At 40.0% G+C, this 24,615-nt stretch overlaps 1 protein-coding gene across 1 annotated transcript in view; it reads right to left on the bottom strand.

The window, feature by feature from the left end:
- The window catches only part of RECK (reversion inducing cysteine rich protein with kazal motifs), a 73,100-nt gene that overhangs the window by 5,281 nt on the left and 43,204 nt on the right, over positions 1–24,615 (bottom strand). Inside the window, exons 10-18 of the mRNA XM_040631593.1 lie at positions 22,521–22,700; positions 19,411–19,623; positions 17,830–17,966; positions 15,686–15,826; positions 14,090–14,278; positions 12,223–12,345; positions 10,092–10,263; positions 1,574–1,766; positions 210–420 (exon numbers count right to left, since the gene is read on the bottom strand). Coding sequence (XP_040487527.1) covers positions 210–420; positions 1,574–1,766; positions 10,092–10,263; positions 12,223–12,345; positions 14,090–14,278; positions 15,686–15,826; positions 17,830–17,966; positions 19,411–19,623; positions 22,521–22,700 — 1,559 coding nt within the window. The remainder of the gene's footprint in view (positions 1–209; positions 421–1,573; positions 1,767–10,091; positions 10,264–12,222; positions 12,346–14,089; positions 14,279–15,685; positions 15,827–17,829; positions 17,967–19,410; positions 19,624–22,520; positions 22,701–24,615) is intronic.

The raw sequence follows: 24,615 nt of genomic DNA, 5'->3' as shown, positions 1-24,615 counted from the left end.
CAATGCAGGGCTCAATCTCACGACCCCGAGATCCTGACCTGAGCCAAAATCAAGAGTTGGATGCTTACCCAACGGAGCCACCCAGGCACCCCAAGCCAAGACTTTTTGAAAAATTTAAGTAAATGAGTCAGCTCTCTTTCCGAGTGACTCACTCCCTGGAGGTGGTTTAGGAAGTCTTTCCAATCCCACCCCAAATACCGCTGGCCTACCCGGTGGGACGATGGGCTTGCACTCGGTTGCAGAGAGTGAAGGACACTTCACCGCAGCACACTCGGTGACAGAACTGTACTCTGAGAGGACCCCGACAGCCTGGCAGGGCCCGTAGTAATCAACCGCCACGCGGTCTGAGTAAGCAGCACACACACTACTGTAGGTCTCCCCGTTGTGCCCGCAGATGGGCTCTGTGGCTCTGCAGAAGGGCTGGCGACAAACAAAGCACATTTAGCCTATAACCCTCTATGGCACACTTTTTGTAACCGAGAGTACAGAACAGAAAGGCAAAAAAGACACAGGTATAAATTCCCGGACCCTCTTAATTAAGCTCCTAAGGTCGGCTAAACTTTGGGTTGGGGGTGAGGTCAATAGGGCTGTCCCAAGATGAATTGAAACGATTACTTTGCTGAGCCTCTCTGGGACTTGGGTGCTCATTGCATGTGAACTGAAATGAGATACTGCCCCCCTCCACCCCAGACTTCTATCACTCCAGAAGTACCTAGCTGCTTGATGAAAACAAGATCAATCTCCACGCAAATTCAGAAGGCTTATCATTTCGTGCTGGGAAGGGATAGGTAGAGGGAAGAGTGGAGACATCAGTGGGGCGGAGACTCTGGACCCATCAGGTAGGTTAGGATAAGTAAGACAAAACTTGTAGCCAGTAAGAGGGAACAAATAGGAAGAGAAGACTGGGAATTCAGAGTAGACAGTATCAGTGCACTTGGAACACAAGCTTTGAGGGAAAACAGACCTAGGAGACATGCCGAAGGCACTCTCCTGCCAGTGAAGACCAGGAAGTGAGAAGCAATTATGTCAGGTGTTAGCTGGCTGTGGGTGGGGGCCCTGCAGTGGCGCGTGTGGGGTTGTCCTTGGGGGTATGTTTTTGACACGAACCGTAATAGGCTGAGAGATATACTGATGTAAAAAGACATTAAGTCTTCGAGAAATTTTCACTCACTCTTCTAGGAGTGGGACTTCGGTGGAAAGAATGGGAAAGGACTCTTGTCTTGGTGGTTTTAACTCGCATTCTTCCTGGGCCGTTTGCTAATGAGGGCCACAGAAGGGGAAGTGAAAACGGTACTGACACACCCCAGGGGTGTGTAACTTTACATTATTTTCCTAACGGTGGGCAGCAGGAGGCCACTCCGTTCTTGCTTGTCCACTAGATGCACAAAGGTACCAACACTAGCAGGAGGGCCCTCCTGAGTTAGGAGGAAAAAACCAGTCTTGGGATGGCTCATCTTATTTCTCCAGATTTGATAGGATTCACAGAAGACCCCCAAGTGGTCTCACTGCTGCTTCATCTGTAAAAGACCATAAACTGATTTTATACTTGGGTTTGTCAGCCAAACAACTGTACCTGGCAAGGGCCTTTGTATAAGAGGCTTTGCCCCCTCTGGTACAAAGTGCAGAGATTGCCGTGTTCCATGTGGTTTGTGTCACAAACAGGATCGCGAACCTGGTCACAGGTGAGCTGTCTTGGCAAACACTCATATTGGCTACATCCAAATTTATCAAAAGTTGTCAGGCAGACTTGTGGTTTGGGTATGCATCTGGAAAACACAAATGCAGCACCATCAGCCAATGCTGGGAGGGGCAATGATGGGGCCAGTAAGGCACTGACAAAGCACAGGAGGTTGAGGAAAAAGCAAGAGAGAAATCAGAAACAGTCCCTGTCCCCAAGAGCTTATGCGGAGTGGGAGAGTCAAGCATGCAAAGAAGTGAGTGAGCAAGTTACACACAAAATGCCCTTGGGAATGAGTCATTCTGATTTGGGAGCCTGGAGAAAGCAACAGGAGCAGGTGGCGTCCTGGCTGTCACCTGGGGGATAAGGAGGGCTGCGTGGGCCTGCCAGGCTGAGGGAGCAGCAAGAGCAAAGGTGTGGTACGACTACAGTGCTGGGGCAAAGGGAGGTGACCCCGAGGGCAGAAGCCAAGGTCACAGGGATAGAAGTGGCAGGATATGAGGCCCATCGGGTGGATTGGGGTCTGACGCTAGAGGCCTTTTAGTTAATAATAAATGAAGCATTTTCTGGGGTTTAATTTCCAGCTTGGGTAATACGAGTCTGTTGTAGGAGAAGGCTTCACAGTACGCGCTGAAAATTCAGGCTTCTGTGCTTACAGGCTGAGGACCTGCCACTGGCTGGTCGTGAATCACAAAAAGAATGCCACCCCACGAAGCTGGGTTTTCCTAGTAGCATCAGGACCTTGCCTCATTCTCAATTCCTGAACTTCCTTGGAGGGTTGGGGATGATAGCTCTTCTTTAGACTTTTCTGCTCTTTCATTTCTACATTGGGCATTTATAACTTTCTGTAAGGAGACCTATTAAAATGTTGAGCTTTCACTGGGCATTTGAAATAACAGGATACACAAATGTTAGTCTGTAAAATAAAAGGAGAAGAATATAGCAGCTAGCATTATTTTAATTTCAAAGGAAATGACGTCTACTCTCTTTAGGGATAAGCCTGCTGCTCTGAAATGACCACCACCATCACTACTACTACCTGTGGTCCCTTTTCTGACAGGATTGAAAATTAGAATGCATGTAGTTATGGTTTTCTTGAAATTTAAGACATTTGAAAAAAAATAATGGAAAAGAATATTTAGAACTTCATTATCTATTAACACAGCAGGGATAAGAACCAAGAATATCAGGAGACATTCAGTAATTTTGGAAGGAAAAACTATCAATTTGAGTATAGAGAAATAAGATCAGTTGGAAAGTTGAGAATCTGGGGGCTAAATTAAACATGATCAGGGCAGGGACTCTGTCTTGCTTAGTGCTGCGTCCTAGTGTTTAGAAAGATGGCTGGTACATCAGTAGATGAATGAACACAGCTTCGTATTTTTTAAACAATTATTTTTTGAACAGATAACACAAGCCCATGGTGAAGCTGTAAAGATAGAAAATTATATACAGTGCAAAATAAGTCTGCCTCCTACTCTTCTGTCCCAGCCACCCTTCCCCTTTCCCAGAGACGGCCGCTATGGTCAACTTCTTGTTTAGTCTTCCCGAGATCCTTTATGTAAGTATAAACATTTATATATGCTGCGTCAAGAGTATGTGCATTTAAAATTTTGATAGGCTTGGACAAACTGCCCTCCATAGAGGATGTACCAACCCTCCCTCCAACCCCCTTCTTGTATGGGAGTGCCTGTGTCCTTACATCATGTTATCAAACTTTTTATCTTTGCCAATCTGGTAGATGGAAAATGCTATATAGTTGTAGTTTTAATTTAATTTACATTTCTCTTAATATGAGAAAGGTGAAGCATTGTGGTTCATTCGCTGGATGTTCATTAAATTCACTTAATTTTCTTCCTGGGCACACATCTAGATTATATTTCCCAAGTTCCCTGGCAGTAGTTGTGGCCAAATGATTGAGTTCTGACAGGGGAGTGTGGCTGGAAGCAGAGGTGAATGTCACTTTTAAACCTGGCCTATAGAGCCAGGTCTGTTTGTGAAAGAGGGTAAGGAGCAGGAGGGTCCTAGGCTCACCCCATCCTGCAAATACAGTGGATAACTATCAAACCATCCTAAATACTCTGGAAATCGATCTGAAGACTAGCAGAACAAACTCCACAACTGCAGGTAGAGAAGAAGGTAGGAAGTGCAGAGACATGGCTTGGGAGAGGGAGTGGATCATGGCCCCTGTGATGCGGAGGCAGCCACAGTTGCAAAGAAAGGTGAGAGACAAACTAGCACACGGGGCAGTGCATGGGGAAAACAAATCCTCAGAGCAATTGGCTTGGAAAGCAAGAGGGCCTGAATTTCGTGAGTTCTTGTAACCAGTGGGGCTTACAGCCTGGAGTTTTAAAGGTCAGCATGCTTGGCTCTGGGAGAGCTCAGAGGACATTGGGGCTGCTCTTGAGGAAAAGGCAGGGCAAACAGCTCGCAGACATACAGTGTGGAAATAGCAATCTGAAGAGCACCTGGGGCACACAGTAGGGAGGTTATTCGCTCATCTCAGAATGTGTCCCAGAGAGACAGCGTTCACAGAGAGACCCTCCAGGGAAAAAAGGAGATGGCAGGCGCCACTTCCCTCCCCTGCCTCTCAGCATAAGCACAGGGCCACCTGCGGGAACCAGCGCAGCACCAACGCCTGCTCTCTACTTGCTTACGCCAAGGCCCACCCCACCATGTTCTGGTAGAACTGCCCCTTCCAGTCACAACCGCCTGAGTCCCAGTGTGGCAGGGCCCATCCTCCAGAAGACTAGCCCAAACCCCTGCTCACACTGCATCTCCCCATGTGGGAGTTCTGTAGAGCTTAGGTTCTGGTAGCAGTGGTGACAGGTCTCATTTCACAAACAGACCAGAGCACACCTAGTTAAAATGCCCCACATTCAGGTCAGGAACAAGCACTGTCCATAACAAGCAGACACCCTCTGCAGACAACTGGCTTGAAGGATAAAGCAGCCAGGACCCAACAGCAGAGCACACACTGCACACACTGAAGACACTACCGGAAGTGCTATGCCCTGGGGTGCAGGGGACACTACTCTGCAGGGCACTACAGGACTTCTTCATACAGCCATTACTCTCAAGAACAGGGGATGTAGTTGAATTTCCTAACACACAGAGACTTAGACAAAATGAGAAGACAGAAAAATCTGTTCCAAATGAAAGAATAGGACAAGGCCATGGCCAGAGATCTAAGCAAAATAGATATGAGTAATATGCTGATGGAGAATTTAAAGCAATGATGATATGGATACTCACTGGACTTGAGAAAAGGGTGGAGGACATTAGTGAAATACTTAACACAGAGATAAGGAACAACATAGCAAAGATAAAGGGCTCAATAAACGAAATGAAAAACCCACCTGATGGAATGAACAGCAGGCTGGAAGAAGCAGAGGAATGGATTAATGACTAGAAGATAGAGTAATAGAAAGTAATCAACCTGAACAAAAGAGAAAAAAGAGAATTATGCAAAATGAGAAAAGACTTAGGGAACTCAGTGACTCCATCAAACATAATAACATTCATGTTATAGGAGTCCCAGAAGAAGAAGAAGAGAGAAAAAGGGGTGAGAGAATTTATTTGAAGAAATAACAGCTGAAATTTTCTCTAAACTGGGGAAGCAAACAGATATCCAGATCCAGGAGGCACAGAGAACCCCCAACAAAATCAATAAAAGCAGATCCACACCAAGACATACTAAATTAAAATGGCAAAACACAGTGATAAAGAAAAAAATATTAAAGGCTACAAGACAAAAGAAGACAGTTACATACAAAAGAAACCTCATAAGGCTATCAGTGGATTTTTCAGTAGAAACTTTCCAGGCCAGAAAGGAGTGGCATGATATATTCAAAGTGCTGAATGGGAAAAACCTGCAGCCAAGAATACTCTATCCTGCAAGGCTATCATTCAGAATAGAAGGAGAGATTGAGCTTCCCAGAAAAACAAAAACTAAAGGAGTTCATGACCACTAAACCAGCCCTGCAAGAAACAGTAAAGCGTATTCTTTGAGTGTAAAGACCAAAAATGACAGTGTGAAGGCACGAAACACAAAAGCAGTAAAAAATGAGTACTTCTGTTAAAAAATCAAAGAACTCACAAAATAAACTGATGTAATATATGACACTATATACTTAAAATGCAGGGAGGAGAGGAGTAAAGAGTGAGTTCAAACTTAAATGACCATCAACTTAATAGACACTGCTATATTCAGATGATGTTATATGCAAACCTAATGGTAACCACAATTCAAAACAACTAATAAATATGCAAAGAATAAAGAGAAAGAAATCTAAATACACCATTAAAGAAAACCAGGTAACCATTAAAGAGAGAAAGACAAGAAAGGATCAGGGAAATCTTCAGAAAGCACCACAAAACAAGTAATAAAACGGTAGTAAGTACATATCTATCAATAATTACTTTGCATGTAAATAAACTAAATGCTCCAATCAAAGGACATAGGCTGACAGAATGGATAAGAAAACAACCCATCTATATGCTGCCTATAAGGACTTGTTTTAGACCTAAGGACACCTGCAGATTCAATGTGAGGGGACAGAGAAACATTTAAAATGCAAATGGATGTCAAAAGAAAGCCAGAGTAGCCATACTTATATTGGACAAAATAGATTTTAAAACAAAGACTGTAACAAGAGACAAAGAAGAACACTATATAATAATAAAGGGTACAATCCAACAAGAAGATATAACAATTGTAAATATTTATGCACCCAACTTGGAAGCACCCAAATACATATAATAGTTAATAACAAACATAAAGGAACTAATTGATAATAATACAAAGTAGGGGACTTTAACACCCCACTGAAATCAATAGACAGATCACTTAAACAGAAAACCAATAAGGAAACAAGGGATTTGATGACACACTGGACCAGATGAATTTAACAAATACATTGAGAACATTCCATCATAAAACAGCACAATACATTCTTTTCAAGTGCAGACAGAACATTCTCCAGAATAGATCACATATCAGGCCACAAAACAAGCCTAAACAAATTTAAAAAGACTGAAGTCATACCATACATCTTTTCTGACCCAATGCTATGAAACTAGAAGCTGACCACAAGGAAAAATCTGGAAAGATAAAAAAATGCATGGAGGTTAAATAACATGCTACTAAAAATGAATGGGTCAATCAAGAAATAAAAGAAAAAAGAAAAAAGTAAAAAGTATATGGGAACAAATGAAAATGAAAACACAGTGGTCCAAAACCTTTGGGATACAGTAAAAGCGGTTCTAAGAGGGACATTTATAGCAATACAGGCCTACCTCAAGAAGCAGGAAAAATCTCAAATAAACAACCTAACCTTACACCTAAAGGAGCCAGAAAAAAGAGCAAATAAAACCTAAAACCAGCAGAAGGAAGGAAATAATAAGGATTAGAGCAGAAATAAGTTACACAAACTAAAATAAACAAAAAACCAAAAACCAATACAACAGATCAATGAAACCAGGAACTAGTTCACAGTTCAAAAAAAATAAATCAAATTGAAAAACTTCTAGCTAGACTTATGAAGAAAAAAAGGGAAAGGACCCAAATAAATAAAATCACAAGTGAGAGAGGAGAATAACAATAAACACCACAGAAATACAAACCCTTATGAGAATATTATGAAAAATGATACGCCAACGAATTGGACAACCCAGAAGAAATGGACAAATTCCCAGAAACATATACCTACCAAAACTGAAACAGGAAGAAACAGAAAATTTGAACAGACTGATCACCGGCAAAGAAATTAAATCAGCAATTTAAAAACTCCCAACAAACAACAGTCCAGGACCAGATGGCTTCATAGGCGAATTCTACCAAACATGTAAAGAGGAGTTAATACCTATTCTTCTCAAACTATCCCAAAAAATAGATAAGGAAGGAAAACGTCCAAATTCATTCTATGAGGTCAGCACTACCATGATACCAAAATCAGATAAAGATATCACGAAAAGAGAACTACAGGCCAATGTCTGTGATGAACATAGATGCAAAAACCCTCAACGAAATACTAGCAAACCGAATCCAACAATACATTAAAAAAATCATACACCATGATTAAGTGGGATTTATTCCTGGGTTGCAAGGGTGGTTCAATATTCGTAAATGAACCAACATGATACATCACATTACCAAGAGAAAGGATAAGAACCATGTGATCATTTCAACAGATGCAGAAAAAGCATTTGACAAAGTACAACATCCATTCATGAGAAAAATCCTCAACGAAGGTTTAGAGGGAACGTACCTCAACATAGTAATGGCCATATATGGAAAACCCACAGCTAACATCATCCTCAATGGGGAAAAACTGAGAGCCTTTCCCCTAAGGTCAGGAACAAGACAAGGATGACCAGTCTCATCACTTTTATTCAACATCGTACTGGAAGTCCTGGCCACAACAATCAGACAGCAAAAAGAAATAAAAGGCATCCAAATCAGTAAGGAAGAAGTAAAACTTTCCCTATTTGCAGATGACATGATGCTATACATAGAAGACGAGAAAGACTCTGCCAACACACTGCTAGAACTGACACACAAAATCAATAAAGTCCAAGGATACAAAATCAATTTACAGAAATCCGTTACATTTCCATACACCAATAATGAAGTAACAGAATGAGAAATTAAGAAAACAATCCCATTTACAATACACCAAAAATAATAAGATATCTAGGAATAAACCTAACCAAAGAGGTAAAAGACCCATACTCTGAAACTATAAAACACTGATGAAAGAAATTAAAGATCACACAAAGAAATGGAAAGACATTCCATGCTCATGGATTAGAAGAACAAATACTGTTAAAATATCTACATTAACCAAAGCAATCTACACATTTAATGTAATCCCTATCAAAATACCAACAGTATTTTTCACAGAACTAGAACAAATAATCCTAAAATGCTTATGGAACCACGAAAGACCCTGAGTAGCCAAAATAATCTTGAAAAAGCAAAGCAGAGCTGGAGGCATCACAATTCTAGACTTCAAGTTATATTACAAAGCTGTAGTAATCAAAATAATATAGTACTGGCACAGAAACAGACACATAGGTCAATAAATAGAAAATCTAGAAGTAAACCACAATTATATGGTCAATTAATCTTTGACAACACAGGAAAGAATACCCAGTGGGAAAAAGACAGTCTCTTCAACAAATGGTGTTAGGAAAATTGGACAGCAACATGCAAGAGAAAGAAACTGGACCATGTTTTTATACCATACACAAAAATAAATTAAAAATGGATTAAAGACTTAAATGTGAGGCCTGAAACCATAAAAATCCTAGAAGAGAACACAGGCAGTAATTTCTTTGACATTGGCTGTAGCAACTTTTTTCTAGATGGGTCCCCTGAGGCAAGGGAAATAAAAGTAAAAACAAATTATTTGGACTACATCAAAATAAAAAGCTTCTGCACAGAAAAGGAAACAATCAACAAAACTAAAAGGCAATCTACAGAATAGGAGAAGATATTTGCTAATGACATATCCGATAAAGGGTTAGTATCCAAAATACGTAAAGAACTTATGAAACTCAACATTCAAAAAACAAATAATTCAGTTAAAAAATAGAAGACATGAACAGACATTTCTCCAAAGAAGACATCCAGATGGCCAATACACACATGAAAAGATGCTCATCACTCATCATCAGAGAAATGCAAATCAATACTGCAATAAGATATCACCTCATACCTGTCAAAATGGCTAAAATCAACAACACAAGAAACAACCAGTGTTGGCGAGGATGTGGAGAAAAAGGAACCCTCTTGCACTGTTGGTGGGAATGCAAACTGGTGCAGTCACTATGGAAAACAGTATGGAGCTTCCTCAAAAAGTTAAAAATAGAACTACCCTATGATCCAGCAATAGCACTACTGGGTATTTACCCCAAAAATACAAAAACACTCATTCAAAGGGATACATGCACCTCTATGTTTATAGCAACATTACTTACAATAGCCAAGATATGGAAGCAGCCCAGTGTCCATCAACTGATGAATGGATAAAGAAGATGTGGTATATATATATACATACACATACACAACGGAATATTATTCAGCCATAAAAAAAATAAAATCTTGCCCTTTGCAACGACATAGATGGAGCTAGAGAGTATAATGCTAAGTGAAATAAGTGAGAGAAAGACAAATATTGTATGATTTCACTCAGACATGGAATTTAAGAAACAAAACAAACACTGGGCAAAAAAGACAGAGACAAACCAACAAACAGACTCTTAACTATAGAGAACAAACTGATGGTTACCAGACGAGAGGTGGGTGGGGGGGACGGGTGAAATAGGTGATGAGGACCAGGTGATTAAAATAAAAACTTAAGAAAAAACAAAAAAAAAGAAAGAAAAGATAGGGAGCCATTTAATTTACCTTTGGTTTTTTGGGCAGGGATTAGGATTACATGGATCCTTTGAGATGCATGATCCAAACTCAAACTGATGGTCTTGGAGGCCCACACAGCGAGCAATGCAGGCGCTGGGGTAAGTGCGTCCATTCTGCCCACACACGGGGACGAACTGATCTGCACAGTTACAGGGCAGACCTGTGGAGAGGACACAGACTCAATGATGGGTACTTGTACTTTCCCCCGCCCCTCACATTTCCTAATTAACACGGAGCTCTCAAGTTAAAATAGAATTGAGTTAAGTCAGGAAAACAGCATCCCTCCCATCTCTGAGAGTGCTTTTAAAGGTGGCAGGGCTCTGAAAAGCCGGTTGTCTGCATAATGGCTTTCCTTTGTTCCATTTATTGCCGGCTGACCGAGGGCTTCCAGACCCAGATCCCAGGGGTAGAGATCCACATAAACACAGCTATACGTAGGAAAAGTAAACAATGCTCCTCCGAACCTAGAGTATCAATCTAGAATTTAGATGTCTGAAGTCTGGCTTGGGGGATTTCTGGAATGTTAAAGGGTAATACCAAAAGAACAAGAAAGTAACTTGGGAAATTATTGTAATTTTGAGACTTAAAAATGTTTATGAGCAATCAATCAAGAACACGACTTTCTTCACATTCCTGCACTTTATGCTGCTGGGTCATGCTCCAGTAAGTGAAAAGGCCAGTGAGACGCGACGCTCTTTTCTTGAGAAGCAGCTACAGCTGTTGACAGCAACAGCACCGTCCATTGCCATGTACTGGGATCTGCTTTGCTCCAGATCTGAAATACCCTTGGTTCTGGGTAACGAGGAGGCAGGTAAGTAGCCGCCTAAATTTACCGCATTTCATGCTGCTGTAGCAGCAAGTTGATTCTTCTTTCCCAGGAGTTAGTATGACACATGGAGAGGGATGGGAGGAGAACAGATTAGGGATTTATGACCTTGTACCTCCAGCCCACCGGAAATAAAAAGGAAATCAGAAATAAGAAGTGCACAGCAGGCTGCTGGGGAAGTAAAGGCAGGACTAACCCCACTCCATCCTCTATCTACCCTGAGCACCAACCTTGATGCCTTATTGTCATCGTGGTTGTTATCCTTACTATTATCCTTTATCTGCTCTGCTTTGATGAGAGCAATTCATTCTGCTTAAAGAAGCCATAAAACCATTGGGGATGAAGAGTAAACTAAAGATTTTTGTGGAAGACTACTTATTTATTTATTTATTTATTTAATTTACTTATTTACTTATATCTAATGTTTCTGGAAGATGAACTTTACAACTAGCAGGACCCTTTTTAACCTGTGGCGTGTAGCCTCTCATGTACCAGGGTAAATTGAGGGAATGACTGTCTAGCTAGCAGACCCTAAGGAGATTTTACTGGCCACAAAGTGACCACATTTCTTGGGACTCAGATATTGTCCCAGTCCAAACACGACTCAGAGACGTTCATAAAAATGCTTGTCTCAAAATTATAATAATTTCCCAAGTTACCTTCTTGTTCTTCCCCTTCCGTACGGAGATGAAGAGTGGAAGGAACCTACATGATGAGTTTACAACCTTTGTCTTTGTCTTGTTCTTGGTATTACCTTTGGCTTTCCAGAAATCCCCCAAGTCAGACTTTAGACATCTAATTTCTAGATTTTATACACTAGATTGGAAGGAGCATTCTTTACTTTTCCTGCCTATAGCTTTATTTATAAGGGTCTCTACAGAATGAACCAGTAAGCTAAGGCAGGACAGGGAAGAAGGTGATGAGAAAAACATTACAGCACAAACACAGAAAATATATTTTATAACATAATGGCAGGGGTGGATGGCGTTTTTTAGCAGGTAGAAAAGTTACATTTAACCCAAACTGTCCCTATCACTTGGCCCTGTTCTTTTTGACCCATGGAATTTCAGAATATTAGTGCTGGAAGGGTCCTAGGAAACCATTTAGTTTAATGCCTTTAATTCACAGAGGAAGAAACAGATCGAGAGAGGGAAAGCACCTTGTTCTCAGATTACGTATTTATTTTACCGTGTACATTTGCAGTTACGGCAAGACCAGAGAAGCTGACTTGAAGGGAAATGGGTACAAAGGGATGATGGCCACTAAGGACAGGTTCTGGGTGGCCATGGTTACCTGTGAAGGTGCGACGGTCATCTTCTGAACTGTGTTCACTGAGGCACAGGCGGGTAGAACACACCAAATTGCCAGCAAAACAAGAACAGATATTGCAGTCAATATTAAAGGATGTCCCGTGACCTAAGAAAAAGAGAAATAAAATGTTGATCCATTTCATGCATTTATAAGTGAAACATAAATTAAAAATTCAATAGTGCAAAAAGTTTTAAAATAGAAATTCCTGAAAGATGACCTCTGAATATACAAACTGAGAAGTTAAATCTGTAATATTTATATTTTCATACTTAGCTCCCACCATTTCTCTCTAAAACCCCTGAAGTGCTAGTCTCACCAGACTGTTCCCTATTCTCTGAGAATATTTCTGGCTGCCCCTCTTGCCTCACATGCTCCTCTCCTCCTTCTGGAACTTTAGTCATCTCTCCAGAATCAGCCCTGATGCCATCTTTGAATTGAAGACTCTCCTGATGCCCTGGCAGGAATGACTAGGTCCTTGAAGAGCACTTGGTCTGCTGCTCCTTCTGTGGCTCTAATTCTCCCCCATCTGATCATGTACAGCATGACCTCAATCCCTCATCCCAGTTTTAGCCCCATTATGCACTAGTATGTTCTTCTGTAAAGAGTAGGCATTTAATCAGTGGAAGTCTATGGAAGGAATGAGTTTGTTTATCCTCAGATATTTTGTGATACAAGGTACCTACCTTACATTTTGGCTAAGTAGAATATGGATTAAAAAATGAATACCTAGGGGCACCTGGGTGGCTCAGTTAAGTGTCTGCCTTTGGCTCAGGTCATGATCCCAGGGTCCTGGGATTGAGTCCCAAGTCGGGCTCCCTGCTCAGCAGGGAGTCTGCTTCTCCCTCTACCTCTGCCCCTTCCTGCTGCTCATGCTCCCATTCTCTCGCAAATAAATAAATAAAATCTTTTTAAAAATGTTATGTTAGTAGTAAATACAATCTTTTAAAAAAATGAATACCTGACTTATACTAGGGCAGACACTTGCAGGCTCTTTGTAGCCAAAAGCACCGTTCTTTCAAATAAGATCTCACACAGAACAGTAAACCAAGAGCCATATATAAGCTGAACTATCCTGGTTGATGGGTATGGGGTGATGTAGGGGAGAGGGTAGCAGAGTGAATAGCTGTGGGGGAGTACATTCTCAAAAGTAGCATTTTTTTCCCACAATTTTTGAGGTTGTATATTGACATGAATGGTTGTTAAGACTATAAGCAAAACATGGCTAAGGAAGCAGTGAGAAAGCAAGACTCTCAGACTTTCAGAGACGGCATCAAAGGGTGGCACTTCTTCATGTGCTCTCTCCCAACACCTAGTCAACAGTGTAGTTCCCATCCTCCAGTTCGCTTTCCATGATGTCAAACTCTGACTTTTACTTCTGGTAGAGACATAGTTGAGGAAGGGATAGGAAGGAGAACACCTGTGTCCTTGCCTGTGGCAAAGTCTTTGGAGTCAGATAGGCCTGGGACTGAATTCTGCTTTGGTCACTTACTGGCTGGGTGACCTGTCTGAGCATCCGCTTCCTCACAACAATGGAAACAAAGAACAACTGGGAGGCTCACATGAGATAACACAGGCCAAGACTTAGCACAGTGCTTGGCACAAAATGAAAAGTTCAGTAAGTATGAATTAATTGTTATTAGCTTTTTGTCCCTTCTTGGGGAGGCTCCTAAAAGGGTTCCTTAGAAGTCCTAGTGTCCTGTAGAGTACGGTTTGGAAAATACTGCCCTGGAGGATCTGATCTGTAGAACTTACCATTCGCTGGGAATCTAGCCAATGTTCTTCCTACAAAGTTAAGATAACCAATCACATATTAAAAGCCCAAAGCAAATAAACACAGCTCAAGACTCACTTTTTCTTTTTCCTCCAACAATACATGACTTCTGAAGATCTATACAGTGCATCTCCATACAGTTTTCCAAGAGTCCACTTTGTCCACATGAGCAAATTTTGTAACAACCAACTTCCCCAGCAGATGATGGCACCTGGATTAGTGTCCCTTGACGGACGATGAAATCAGAGGCTTCTCCCAATTTGCAACCTGTATAAACAAAAATAAGCCGAGAGATGGTACTGTTCTATGACATTGTGTTATGACATTAGATATAGTTTACATCGGTCTCATAGGTCCTGTGTGGCTACTAAAGATTACGTAAGAGAACTTCCACTAAGGTAAAGACTTGGTTTGGTTCACTGACCAAAACATATCCTCCCAAATGAAAAATTCCATGTTCCGCGAGATGGTGGTGACTATGGACCTACACCCCGAAGTCAGCTATAGTTCAGTATAAAAATGTTATAAGATATGTATTTTTTAAATTGCTTTGGGCTTATCAACGATATTAAAAAATCACAGATATTTAAGAAATGGACTATGGAAACTGACAATATTTTTGGAATACTCTTGGTCAGGAAAACTTTTAGTGATGCAATACAAGCATATCGTAAATTCAAAGAAAAGTTGAATAGTTGATTGGGCTTAAGGAAAACCCATTCATTTCCAATTTTAACAAGATTTATCTTGACTGATATATTCTGCTATTACACAAATATTATAGATGATCCTTTGAGACCTCATGCTTATTTAATTTAGTCTTCTATTCCTTATTACTTCAAGATATTTTTTTTTTAAAGATTTTATTTATTTATTCGACAGAGATAGAGACAGCCAGCCAGAAAGGGAACACAAGCAGAGGGAGTGGGAGAGGAAGAAACAGGCTCCCAGCAGAGGAGCCTGATGTGGGGCTCGATTCCACAACGCCGGGATCACGCCCTGAGCCGAAGGCAGACGCTTAACAGCTGTGCCACCCAGGCGCCCCCAAGATATTTTTAAATGGTGATTTTAACATGACAAAGAAACATTTTCAATTGGAAAATAGATAAAAGGAAGCAAAACATTGCCACACTGTACTCTAGAGTGATGCGCAAAGACAGAAAGACATCAAAATGCAATTGGATAAACATTTCTTATTCAAGAGGCCTCCTGCATTAAAAAAAATCAGTCTTAAAATCATATGCATCTCAATAAAACATTAAGCTTATGGAGATAATTGCACATCCCGCTGAGTACGCCTTTTCTCCATATAACTAAAGGAAAGAAAAGAAAAAAACCCATGAACAACATGCAGTACACTTTCTCAAACATTACAACATGGAAGAGAATGTACAAAAAACTGGCTCAAGGTTTTCTTTTCTTCTGTTGTCAAGAACCCTGTAACTCTTTTGAGAATGTTTACAATCTAAATGATAACTGAAAATTACATTTGTCTTTGTCCTTTCCTGTCTATATAACTAAGATATGTTTATTGGGAAAACCTCAAATGTTACAGGAAAACATAACTTAGAAAGTAAAGTCCATTGTGAGCTCACTCCAAAGATAATCCCTATACAGAAATACCAGCAGCACAAACCCATACCCACCCCACACCCACGCCCATCTACTTCTTACCTTGAACACAAGAGTATGGAAGGCAGGGATCTCCAGACAGACAGCCCTTCCGGTTTACCTCACAGAGCTCGTTAGCAGGGCAAGGATTTGGGTTACAGGGATGAGTGACCTCTTCTACAATGTTACCCAAAGTACTTGGCCCTGAAAAACCAAACACAGATCAATTTAACCAACCCAAAAAGGTAAGAGAAGTCTGTAAATTATCTGAATCAATTATGGCTAGAATAAATGGAGGGCGCATGAGCAGAGAGCGAGGACTGATTCTAGTAAACTACTAAAACACACAGATTCTCTGATCATTTGTGAATTTAGCATTAACCTCCACACATTCATTCACTTGTTTATTTACTGGGTATTACGATATGCTGGACAAGGTTCTGAGCACTGGAGATACAGTGGTGAACAAAACTGACAAATCCCTAATTCATTTGAGAAATAGACAATAAATAGACTGGGGGTATGTGTGTGCATGTGTGTCTCTGTGTGTATAAATAAAAAAGTCACCTAATGATAAGTAATAAGTAGTATAAAGGGATGGAAAGTGACAAGTATACTTTGGGTAGGTGGTCAAATACGTGCTTATGCCTCAGAGGAATACCTTGGCACATTTTATCATAAACTATAATAATTCACTATGGTAAGATGGATCCCGTACCATGATTATATTTGTCAACTTATGAAATAATGACCCTAGAAGAGTCTCAGTATAAAGTGTATGTGATATTTAAAGAGAGTATTAAAATTCAAACAAAAACATTTAACTTTTTTCCTTCTACACATATATTTCACTGCTCCAATAGAGTCTAGGCTTACGACTACATTAGCTAGATTAGGCCAGACTCAGACTGTAGGGCTACTAAAGGTATAAGGGTTCTTGGAGTTCATCTTGCCCAGCCCAATCCTTTTATAAATAGGGAAGCTGAGGCTGAAAGAGGTGATCTGTCCAAGGTCACAGAGGACTATACTCTAGTTTAATGCTCTTTTTCTTTTTTCTTTTCTTTTTTTTTTTTTTGCTCTACTGATCATAAAGGCTGAGGGACATAGTTTGTTGGCCTTGAGAAAATGTGGCTGATACCACTAGCTGCAAATCTAGCATCCACTCTTCCCTTCCTACTTACTAATAATAGTATGGCAATGGGCCCACAGCTAAAAAAATCATCTTTCTCAGTTTCCCTTACAGCTAGGGTGGTTTTCCCTTACACCAGGATATGGTGGCTGGAATTCCAGGAGCCATGTTGTGATAATAAAGTACCTGAAGTAACCCTGATGATGGAAGCCAAACACTAAGGACAGTGCAGAAAGCAAAGGGAGCCTGCACTCCGGATGGTGGAACCATGTAACAGCCCTGAACTATTTATTTCTGGGCTTTCCTTTCCTTTACCTGTTCTTCTATTATTTGCAGTAGAACTTAGTCCTATCTGACACAGGAAAACAAAGCAAGTAGGAGCAGAATCACGGGCTGCCTTTCCAGTCAGCTCGGGGGGCACTACCGCCCCCTGGCGGCAGCCCAGAGACGCGCTACCCCAACTACATGGGTGTGAGTTCTACTCGTCATCCCTTTGGTTTCCACCACACAGGGTCACCTCCTGCTGAGAAACTCAGCTCCAGGATCCCTCAATGAGATACCAACTTATTCTTCTAGCTCTTGGCTTAGCTTTTGGCAGGAATATTTTGGCAGAGACAAAAGTTCCATTTTCATGTACTAACCCAGACCGTCCTTCCTTACTCCCTGTTTGGTGGGTCAGCCTAAGCCAATGCCTGGCTCAGGTCCACTAACATTCTGAGGACAAAAAGCTGAAGATTCCCTGGGGAAATTCCACTTCCTGGTTAAATCATGGCAAGGGGACAGCAATGATATGGAGCTATTATCTAAGATACTTGCCCCAGATTCACTGCTTAGAATTCCTGACCGACAATAGTTCATCACTTCCTCAGACTGATAAGATAGTCACTTGGGCTTACGTATTTTAAGATGACAATTCTTTCCAGTGCCAAAAAGGCCAAGCAAATAAGATAAGAGTCTGCAATTGAGATAGTATCATTAAATCACACATTCTCAACAGATAGATGTTCATCCACAGCAAACATGAAGGGCAGAGGTGGGAGGGAGAAATATCGGAAATCTAAAAAAACAAAGTACTTACTGAGGTATGTATCCAAAGGTATACAATTCTCTAGGTCATCTGTAGGTGACAGAAGCTCACAAATACTTTCAGCTGTGTGGTCTTCAGGGAATTTGTTCTGGTCCCCACATTTCTTGAGAATCTCCACACAATCTGATCTTAAAAAGAAAAATACACACAAATTTAGGGTTCAGGGAACCTCCTCATGTTGACTAGTCAATATCAATCCTTTTTCTGAAGGCTTTCTAGAAGGTGAGTTTTCATAACAATATTTTACAATTGGGTAGGTCAGAGTATTGGCAAAAGAAAACAGGAGTCAGAGAAGACCTCAGGTTGCATAGTAGTAAGTAATGTATTACGCTAGCAAAGCATCCCTTTCTCTTACCTGAGATCAAAGGCCTTGCTCAAATTTCATACTCATACTGTTACTACCATCAGTGTGGCTTGTCCCTGTCTTTGAAAGGAAATTAAACTAGGCTAGTCTGATTTGCTCTTTGCAAAATCATACATCTTTTCTTTCAGGACCTTATGCTTACTTGCTTCTTCCTCCCTCCCTCCCCTTCTCTTTTAAAATATCTTTTTATTTATCAACATTAAGGTGTTTGGCCCATAACAACTGGAAAGTACACTACTTTAAAATTTTCTCCGTCTTCAAAAGGGATTTGACTCCTTTTCTGTAAGTTTTCATACTAAGAGTCTATAAATTTCCCACTGGTTGCCTCTTGTCACCCAAGTTACCCCTCATCTTTCCCCTCACTCAAGTCATCACCAAATCATGCCAAAGAATAGATCTGGACCCTGTTTAAGGTTGAAATTCTCTGTAATCAGTCATCAAGTGCCCAGCAGCACCAAGACACACACCAACAACTTAGGGGCTGGATATTAACTTGATTTTTAGAGAAGCTTTTTGGAAAAATAGATGCTTGAAGATCAGCTGGAATAGATTACTATGTGGCTAAAGCTGCTGGTTTCACCTAGGACAGCAGCTTTCATCTTTTCTTTATCCTAGATCTCTTAAGCAAACCATTCACAAAATGCTCACTAGAAATAGGCCCTAATGACTATATTCACTGACTCCCTCACACATTAAACATGTATGGAACATCTACTGTGTGTCAGGATTATGCTAATCCCTGAAGAGGAGAAAAAGAGGAAAGAGGAAACAAGAAAAAAAAAAGTCACAAAGAATAAACTCCTCAAGGAGAATGAAGTCTAACAGAATATAAGTACACAAATTAAAATATAAAAATAGAATTGAGTATTGAAGGCACTTGACAAAATGTTTCTGGAACTAAACTCCATAAAAGAAGTTCATAAAAAGGCCTATAGAAGTTTGTAGGAAGGATAAACTACTGTTAGCTGGAGAGATCTGGGAAGATTCCATGGGAATGACTGGCGTTTGAGAGAGGCTAAGAAAGATAGGCAGTGGGCAAGTGGAGATGGAAGAGTGTTTCAAGCAGAGGAGGAAAAAGTGAGAAAGAATTTGACATGTGGGGAAGAGGGGCAAAGGGAAGTGGTGAGAGAGAAAACTCTAAAGATAGGCTGTGTTCAGATCACGGTCTGAACCAAGACTGGAGAGTCATTACGCGGAAAGAAACTTACTTGCAAATAATACTTCCCCGGGATTTACTATGACAAGGTTTAATCTGCAGTGAACAAGCTACTGCTTTCCACATTTCTGGCTGGCACTTCTTAATGTCAAGAACAGGTATGTTGATAAATGGCATCTTTATGCTTCCTTTCTCCCACAGCTTCATGTCATTCATGGCTCCTTGATCTGACTGAGCATTACAACTCCTGAAAAGTTCTGTTGGCCTGAAAAGAAAAAAGGCCAGAAAGAATCAAGAGGCAAGTATTTTCTAGAGAGAAGTAATACGTAAGATCCTGACATACTAATGCAGTAGGAAAATCTGATTTTCTTTAAGAAGGTACATGTAACGCATCAAAGGATATCAGCTGTGAATGTATGGTGGCTATTTTGATGTCTTCTTTGGTGAAAGTTTTTTGCCCATTTTTTTTAAATTGGGGTGTTTGACTTTTTTTTTTTTTTTTAACAATTTTGTTTATTTGACAGAGAAAGAGAGAGTACAAGCACGGGGAGTAGCAGGCAGAGGCAGAGGGAGAAGCAAGCTCCCTGCTCAGCAAGAAGCCCGATGTGGGACTCGATCCCAGGACCCTGGGATCATGACCTGAGCTGAAGGCAGATGCTTAACCGACTGAGCCACCCAAGCGCCCCAAGGGTTGTTTGACTTTTTATTATGAGGTTATAGGAGTTATTTATAGATTTTGGTTACAAGTCCTTTGTGAAATGCGTGTGTGACTGTAAGTATGCACATGAGATACACTGAATATTTTCTCTCAAACTGTGGCCTGCCTTTCCAAATCTTAAATGGTGTCTTTCTGTGAATAAGTGTTTACTGTGGAACCCTAACTCATTAATTTTTTCTTTCATAATTGGTGCATTTTGTAAGTCTTTGGCTACACCAAGTTTGTCAAGATATTCTATGTTTTCTTCTAGAAACTTTATATTTTCAGCTTTTATGTTTTGTTCTATGACCTATCTTAAATTAATTAATTAATTTTATTTATTTATCTATTGAGAGAGAGAACAGACAGGAGGCAGAGAGAAAGAAGGAGAGAGAATCTCAAACACACTCTGCACTGAGCATGCAGCCCGACCTGCGGCTCGATTCCAGCATCCTGCTATCATGACACTTAACTGACTGAGCCACCCCAGGTGCCCCTAATTTGTGTTGTAACTAGTCTTGAAATCAGATACGTTAAGTTCTCCAAATTTCTTTCTGGAGAACTTATTTTTTTTTTTTAATTCTTTTAGCTATCCTAGGTCCTTTGTACTTTCATTTGAATTTCAGAATTAGTCTGGCAATTTCTATTTTAAAAAGCCTGTTGGGGGGCGACTGGGTGGCTCAGTCGTTAAAGCGTCTGCCTTTGGGTCAGGTCATGATCCCAGGGTCCTGGGGTCGAGCCCCGAGTCGGGCTCCCTGCTCAGCAGGAAGCCTGCTTCTCCCTCTCCCTCTGCTTGTGTCCCCTCTCTAGCTGTGTCTCTCTCTGTCAAATAAATAAAATCTTAAAAAAAAAAAAAAATAAAGAAAATAAAAATAAAAAGCCTGTTGGGATTTTGATTGAGATTGCACTGAATCTAGAGATCAGTCTCAGGAGAATTAACATCCTAATAATATTGAGTCTTCTATTGCATGAACATGGTACCTCTCTCTGTTTATTCACTGTCTTTAATTTCTCTCTGCAAAGTTTTCTGGTTCTTAATATATAGTTCTTGCACCTCTTTGGTTAAATCTACCCTCAGTATCTCATGGTTTTTGATGTAATTGAGTAAATTTATATTTTAAAAATAAATTTCATTTTCCCATTGTTTGTTGCTAACATACAGAAATACAACTGGCTTTTCTATGTTAACCTTGTATACTGTCACTTTGTTAAATGTAAGGATTTATGGGGCGTTTGTTGCAGATTTGGGGGCATATCCTTTTGTGGTTCCCACCTTTCTGGGGTTTTCTACTCCTGCATCCAGCCACTCCAGCAGCCCTAAACTCTGATCTCTAATTCCTCAGCCCATGACTGCTGCTTTTTGCTTGAATTCTTTATGCCACGCGATGGAGCTGAGGGTGCCCATGAAGGAAAAACTGGGTAACTGTGGCCCCTCATGCAGTGCGGTTTCTATGTTTCATCAGATTTGGCCCTCCTGCTTTTGGTCACTCTCTAACACCTTCAAAACAATACTTTTTAAATATTTTGTACAGAGTTCATAATTGGTACTTACAGAAGTATTAGTCTGATACAAACTACTCCATTATCCCCAGAAGCCAGACTATGCATCCAAGTTTAACTTTAAACATTTCATAGATTTCAAATTCACTCAATCTCTAAACCAGGTCCTTACTGGCTAACACTCTATCACCAGCTGTAAAGATATCTCAATTTTCTTACTCGAAATAATACTCTGAATACCTTTTTAAAAAAATATTCTGAATACTTTAAAAAGAGTAGGATTTATGTTTGTTTGAACTTCTGTCTGGCCCAACTGAATGATTCTTTCCCTCTTTGCCCCCTTCATCTCCAGACTATAGCTCACAAAACCAGCCCCTTCTTGCTTAGAAACTCTCTCTCTGCCTTCTCTGATATGGTGTTCTCTTTGCTTCTGGATGCCTTTTTGTTTTCTTCACTGTTGTTCAGCCATTCAGGTTTGGGCCCTTGTTTTTCTGACCATGCTTGATACCTCAAGAAAATATAAACAGGTAAGAAAATATTTTTGTATGAAATAGGGAACTCACTGAGTGGGACCTTCAGACTGGTTGAAGTAAACTTCGAAGTAAACTGTTCAAAAGAGGGCATTTGGTTGGCCAAATCGGTCACGGTGGCTTATTCTGCAATGAGTTGTTTCCAATGGTTGTGTAATAGAAGGAAGAGGGGAAGAATGGTAGACTGAAGGCAGAAAAGATTCTTTGAATTCTAGATGCTTTAAGTGTCTCTAGCCTAGAAAGGATTTTGTTATAGTGCTTCCTTTCCCAGAGGCAATTTACCGGATGGGTTATAGCATTTAAAGATGAAACCATAAAAAAATACTACTTCCTTTTAACTCTGAGTAAAAATCAGAGTAAAGTGGTCTTTTCACTTATTTAAAAACAAGATAATGATAAAATACTTCCATTTCATGTACAATAGTTTGCTCCTACCTGTTGTTAAAATTAGTACAGTAAGTAAGATTTCTACAGCCCAACTGGCAAGGCTCCCGAACATCTGCTAAACAGGTCAACATGGACACTTCCACTGGATTATATTCACAAAAGCGATCAAACTCTTGCCAACTCTGTGTATTGCCCCAGCTCATGCTATAAAGCTTAGTGCACAGTTCTCTGAAACAAAGGCACAAATGCAGAAACACAGATGAGCCAAATGAATAATTTGATTCACATAAAACTCAAATTCTATGAACTATACTTTAGAATATAAATAAGAAAAAAGTGCAAAAACCAAAAGACTAAAATTTATCTCCTAGAATTTAGAGCCATAAACAGTGTAACTGTTCCACGAAAATGTTAGCCTTCTTTTATCATCCATCTCTTTTCTTTGCCCCATGACTGCTACAAAGCTCAGTGCTAAATGTGATGTTTAATTACAGTGTTTGTACCTCCTTATTCTTGGCCCAATTATTTCTTCTATATTTCTGATCTCTCTTTTACCTTTACGTAAAGTAAGGTAAGGCATATGGTTTTGCCTCCACAAAGATAGATTCCCCTATATTTATATTTCAATCACAGGAGATGAAACTGTGACATGGTCCTCAGATTTTGCAGACTTAGGGTTCACTAGTTTCTCCCTGAAAAATGATCCCAATCCACTTATATTCCTTAAGACAGGCCAAGGTAATCTACGTGTAAAAGCTTATGAATTCCAAGGCTTCTATATACTATTGTAGTTAATATATGACAATCTTATTCGTAGTACTCAATGATTACAAAGCAACTTGCATCTAACTAACATAATATCAGTACCATTTCCAAAGTGCCTTCACATTAGTTTAATTTTTAAAATTTATAAAAGTAATAAAAATGTAAAAAAAACATAATACATGTAATATAAAATATAATACCACGAAAATATGCAAAGTCACAAGTAAAAATTCTCCACTCCTGCCACATTTTATGTGACTTTCATAATTAACCCTATGAGGAGGATGTTTTTACTTTTATAATTTTGCTCATTTACTCTACTGATGTTTACTGAGTGCCTGCTTCGTGTTAGACCTTGTTCAAGGCACTGGATGTGCAGCAGGAAATAAGAGAGACAAGGTCCCTGCTCTCCATGGAGCTTATACATCATAGAGATGAGGAAGCCGCGAATGAGTTAAATTAGGTACTTTGGGCTGGAAACCAGTCCTTTCTCTAGTCCTTAACTTTCTCTATGGCCTTGGACAGACTGTTCAATAACATCTCAGAGTTAGTTTTCTATATATAAGCAGGAATTATAGAAACCGACACCAATCATAAGATGGAAGTAAACCATAAAACCTTACATCAAGGTAAAGTAGGGCAAAGTGTTTCTTAGTGAAGTTCTTGTAGGACGACACAGCGATTCTAATCTCTGGTGACTACACAGCATAAATACTTGTAAGGACATTCAAAGAATTACTCAGCATCCCACCCATAAATACATTTAATTCCTATCAGCAAATTTCCTTAATTACAGGACCAACTTAACTTCTCTTCAAGGTCTTCTGTTAATTTTCTTTGGATATTTTCCAGGGTTTTTTTTGTGTTTTTTTTGTTTTGTTTTTTGTTTTTGTATCTTTGGTAAAACTGAGTTATCTAGGCACAATTTTTGTTAAAGTTCCATTCAATTTAGAAACTACAGGAAAAACTGTTGCACTCCTGGTAGGTGGTATTTCAGAATGTTCTAGTAATACATGGTCTATTTTCACCTAAAATATCCCGAATAAAGCAAACTTCTATTTCACCTATGGTCTACCATGACCTTGGATATCTCCATTTATTCTTGTCTCTAGATTGTTTCTTCCATCTTATATTTGTATTATTTTATCCCTAACTGTATCATCCAAACGAATCCAACACACTGCTATCTAACTTTGGGTGTAAGTGCCAACCCAGATCATTCACCAAAAGGTCAGTTACTGTTCAAAGTCTCATAATTAAACAAAGAGAATATCCCTTAGATGTCACTTCAAAGCATCTTCTGAACTGTAAGCTTACTTAAGGTAGAATCCATGTTGCATCATCTTTAAATATTTATTGCCCTGCCAGTGTTAATCCT

Source organism: Ursus maritimus, unplaced genomic scaffold (genome assembly GCF_017311325.1).
Source record: "Ursus maritimus isolate PB19 unplaced genomic scaffold, ASM1731132v1 scaffold_17, whole genome shotgun sequence".
Classification (NCBI taxonomy): Eukaryota; Metazoa; Chordata; class Mammalia; order Carnivora; family Ursidae; genus Ursus; species Ursus maritimus.
This window is presented reverse-complemented; position numbering and strand designations above follow the sequence as displayed.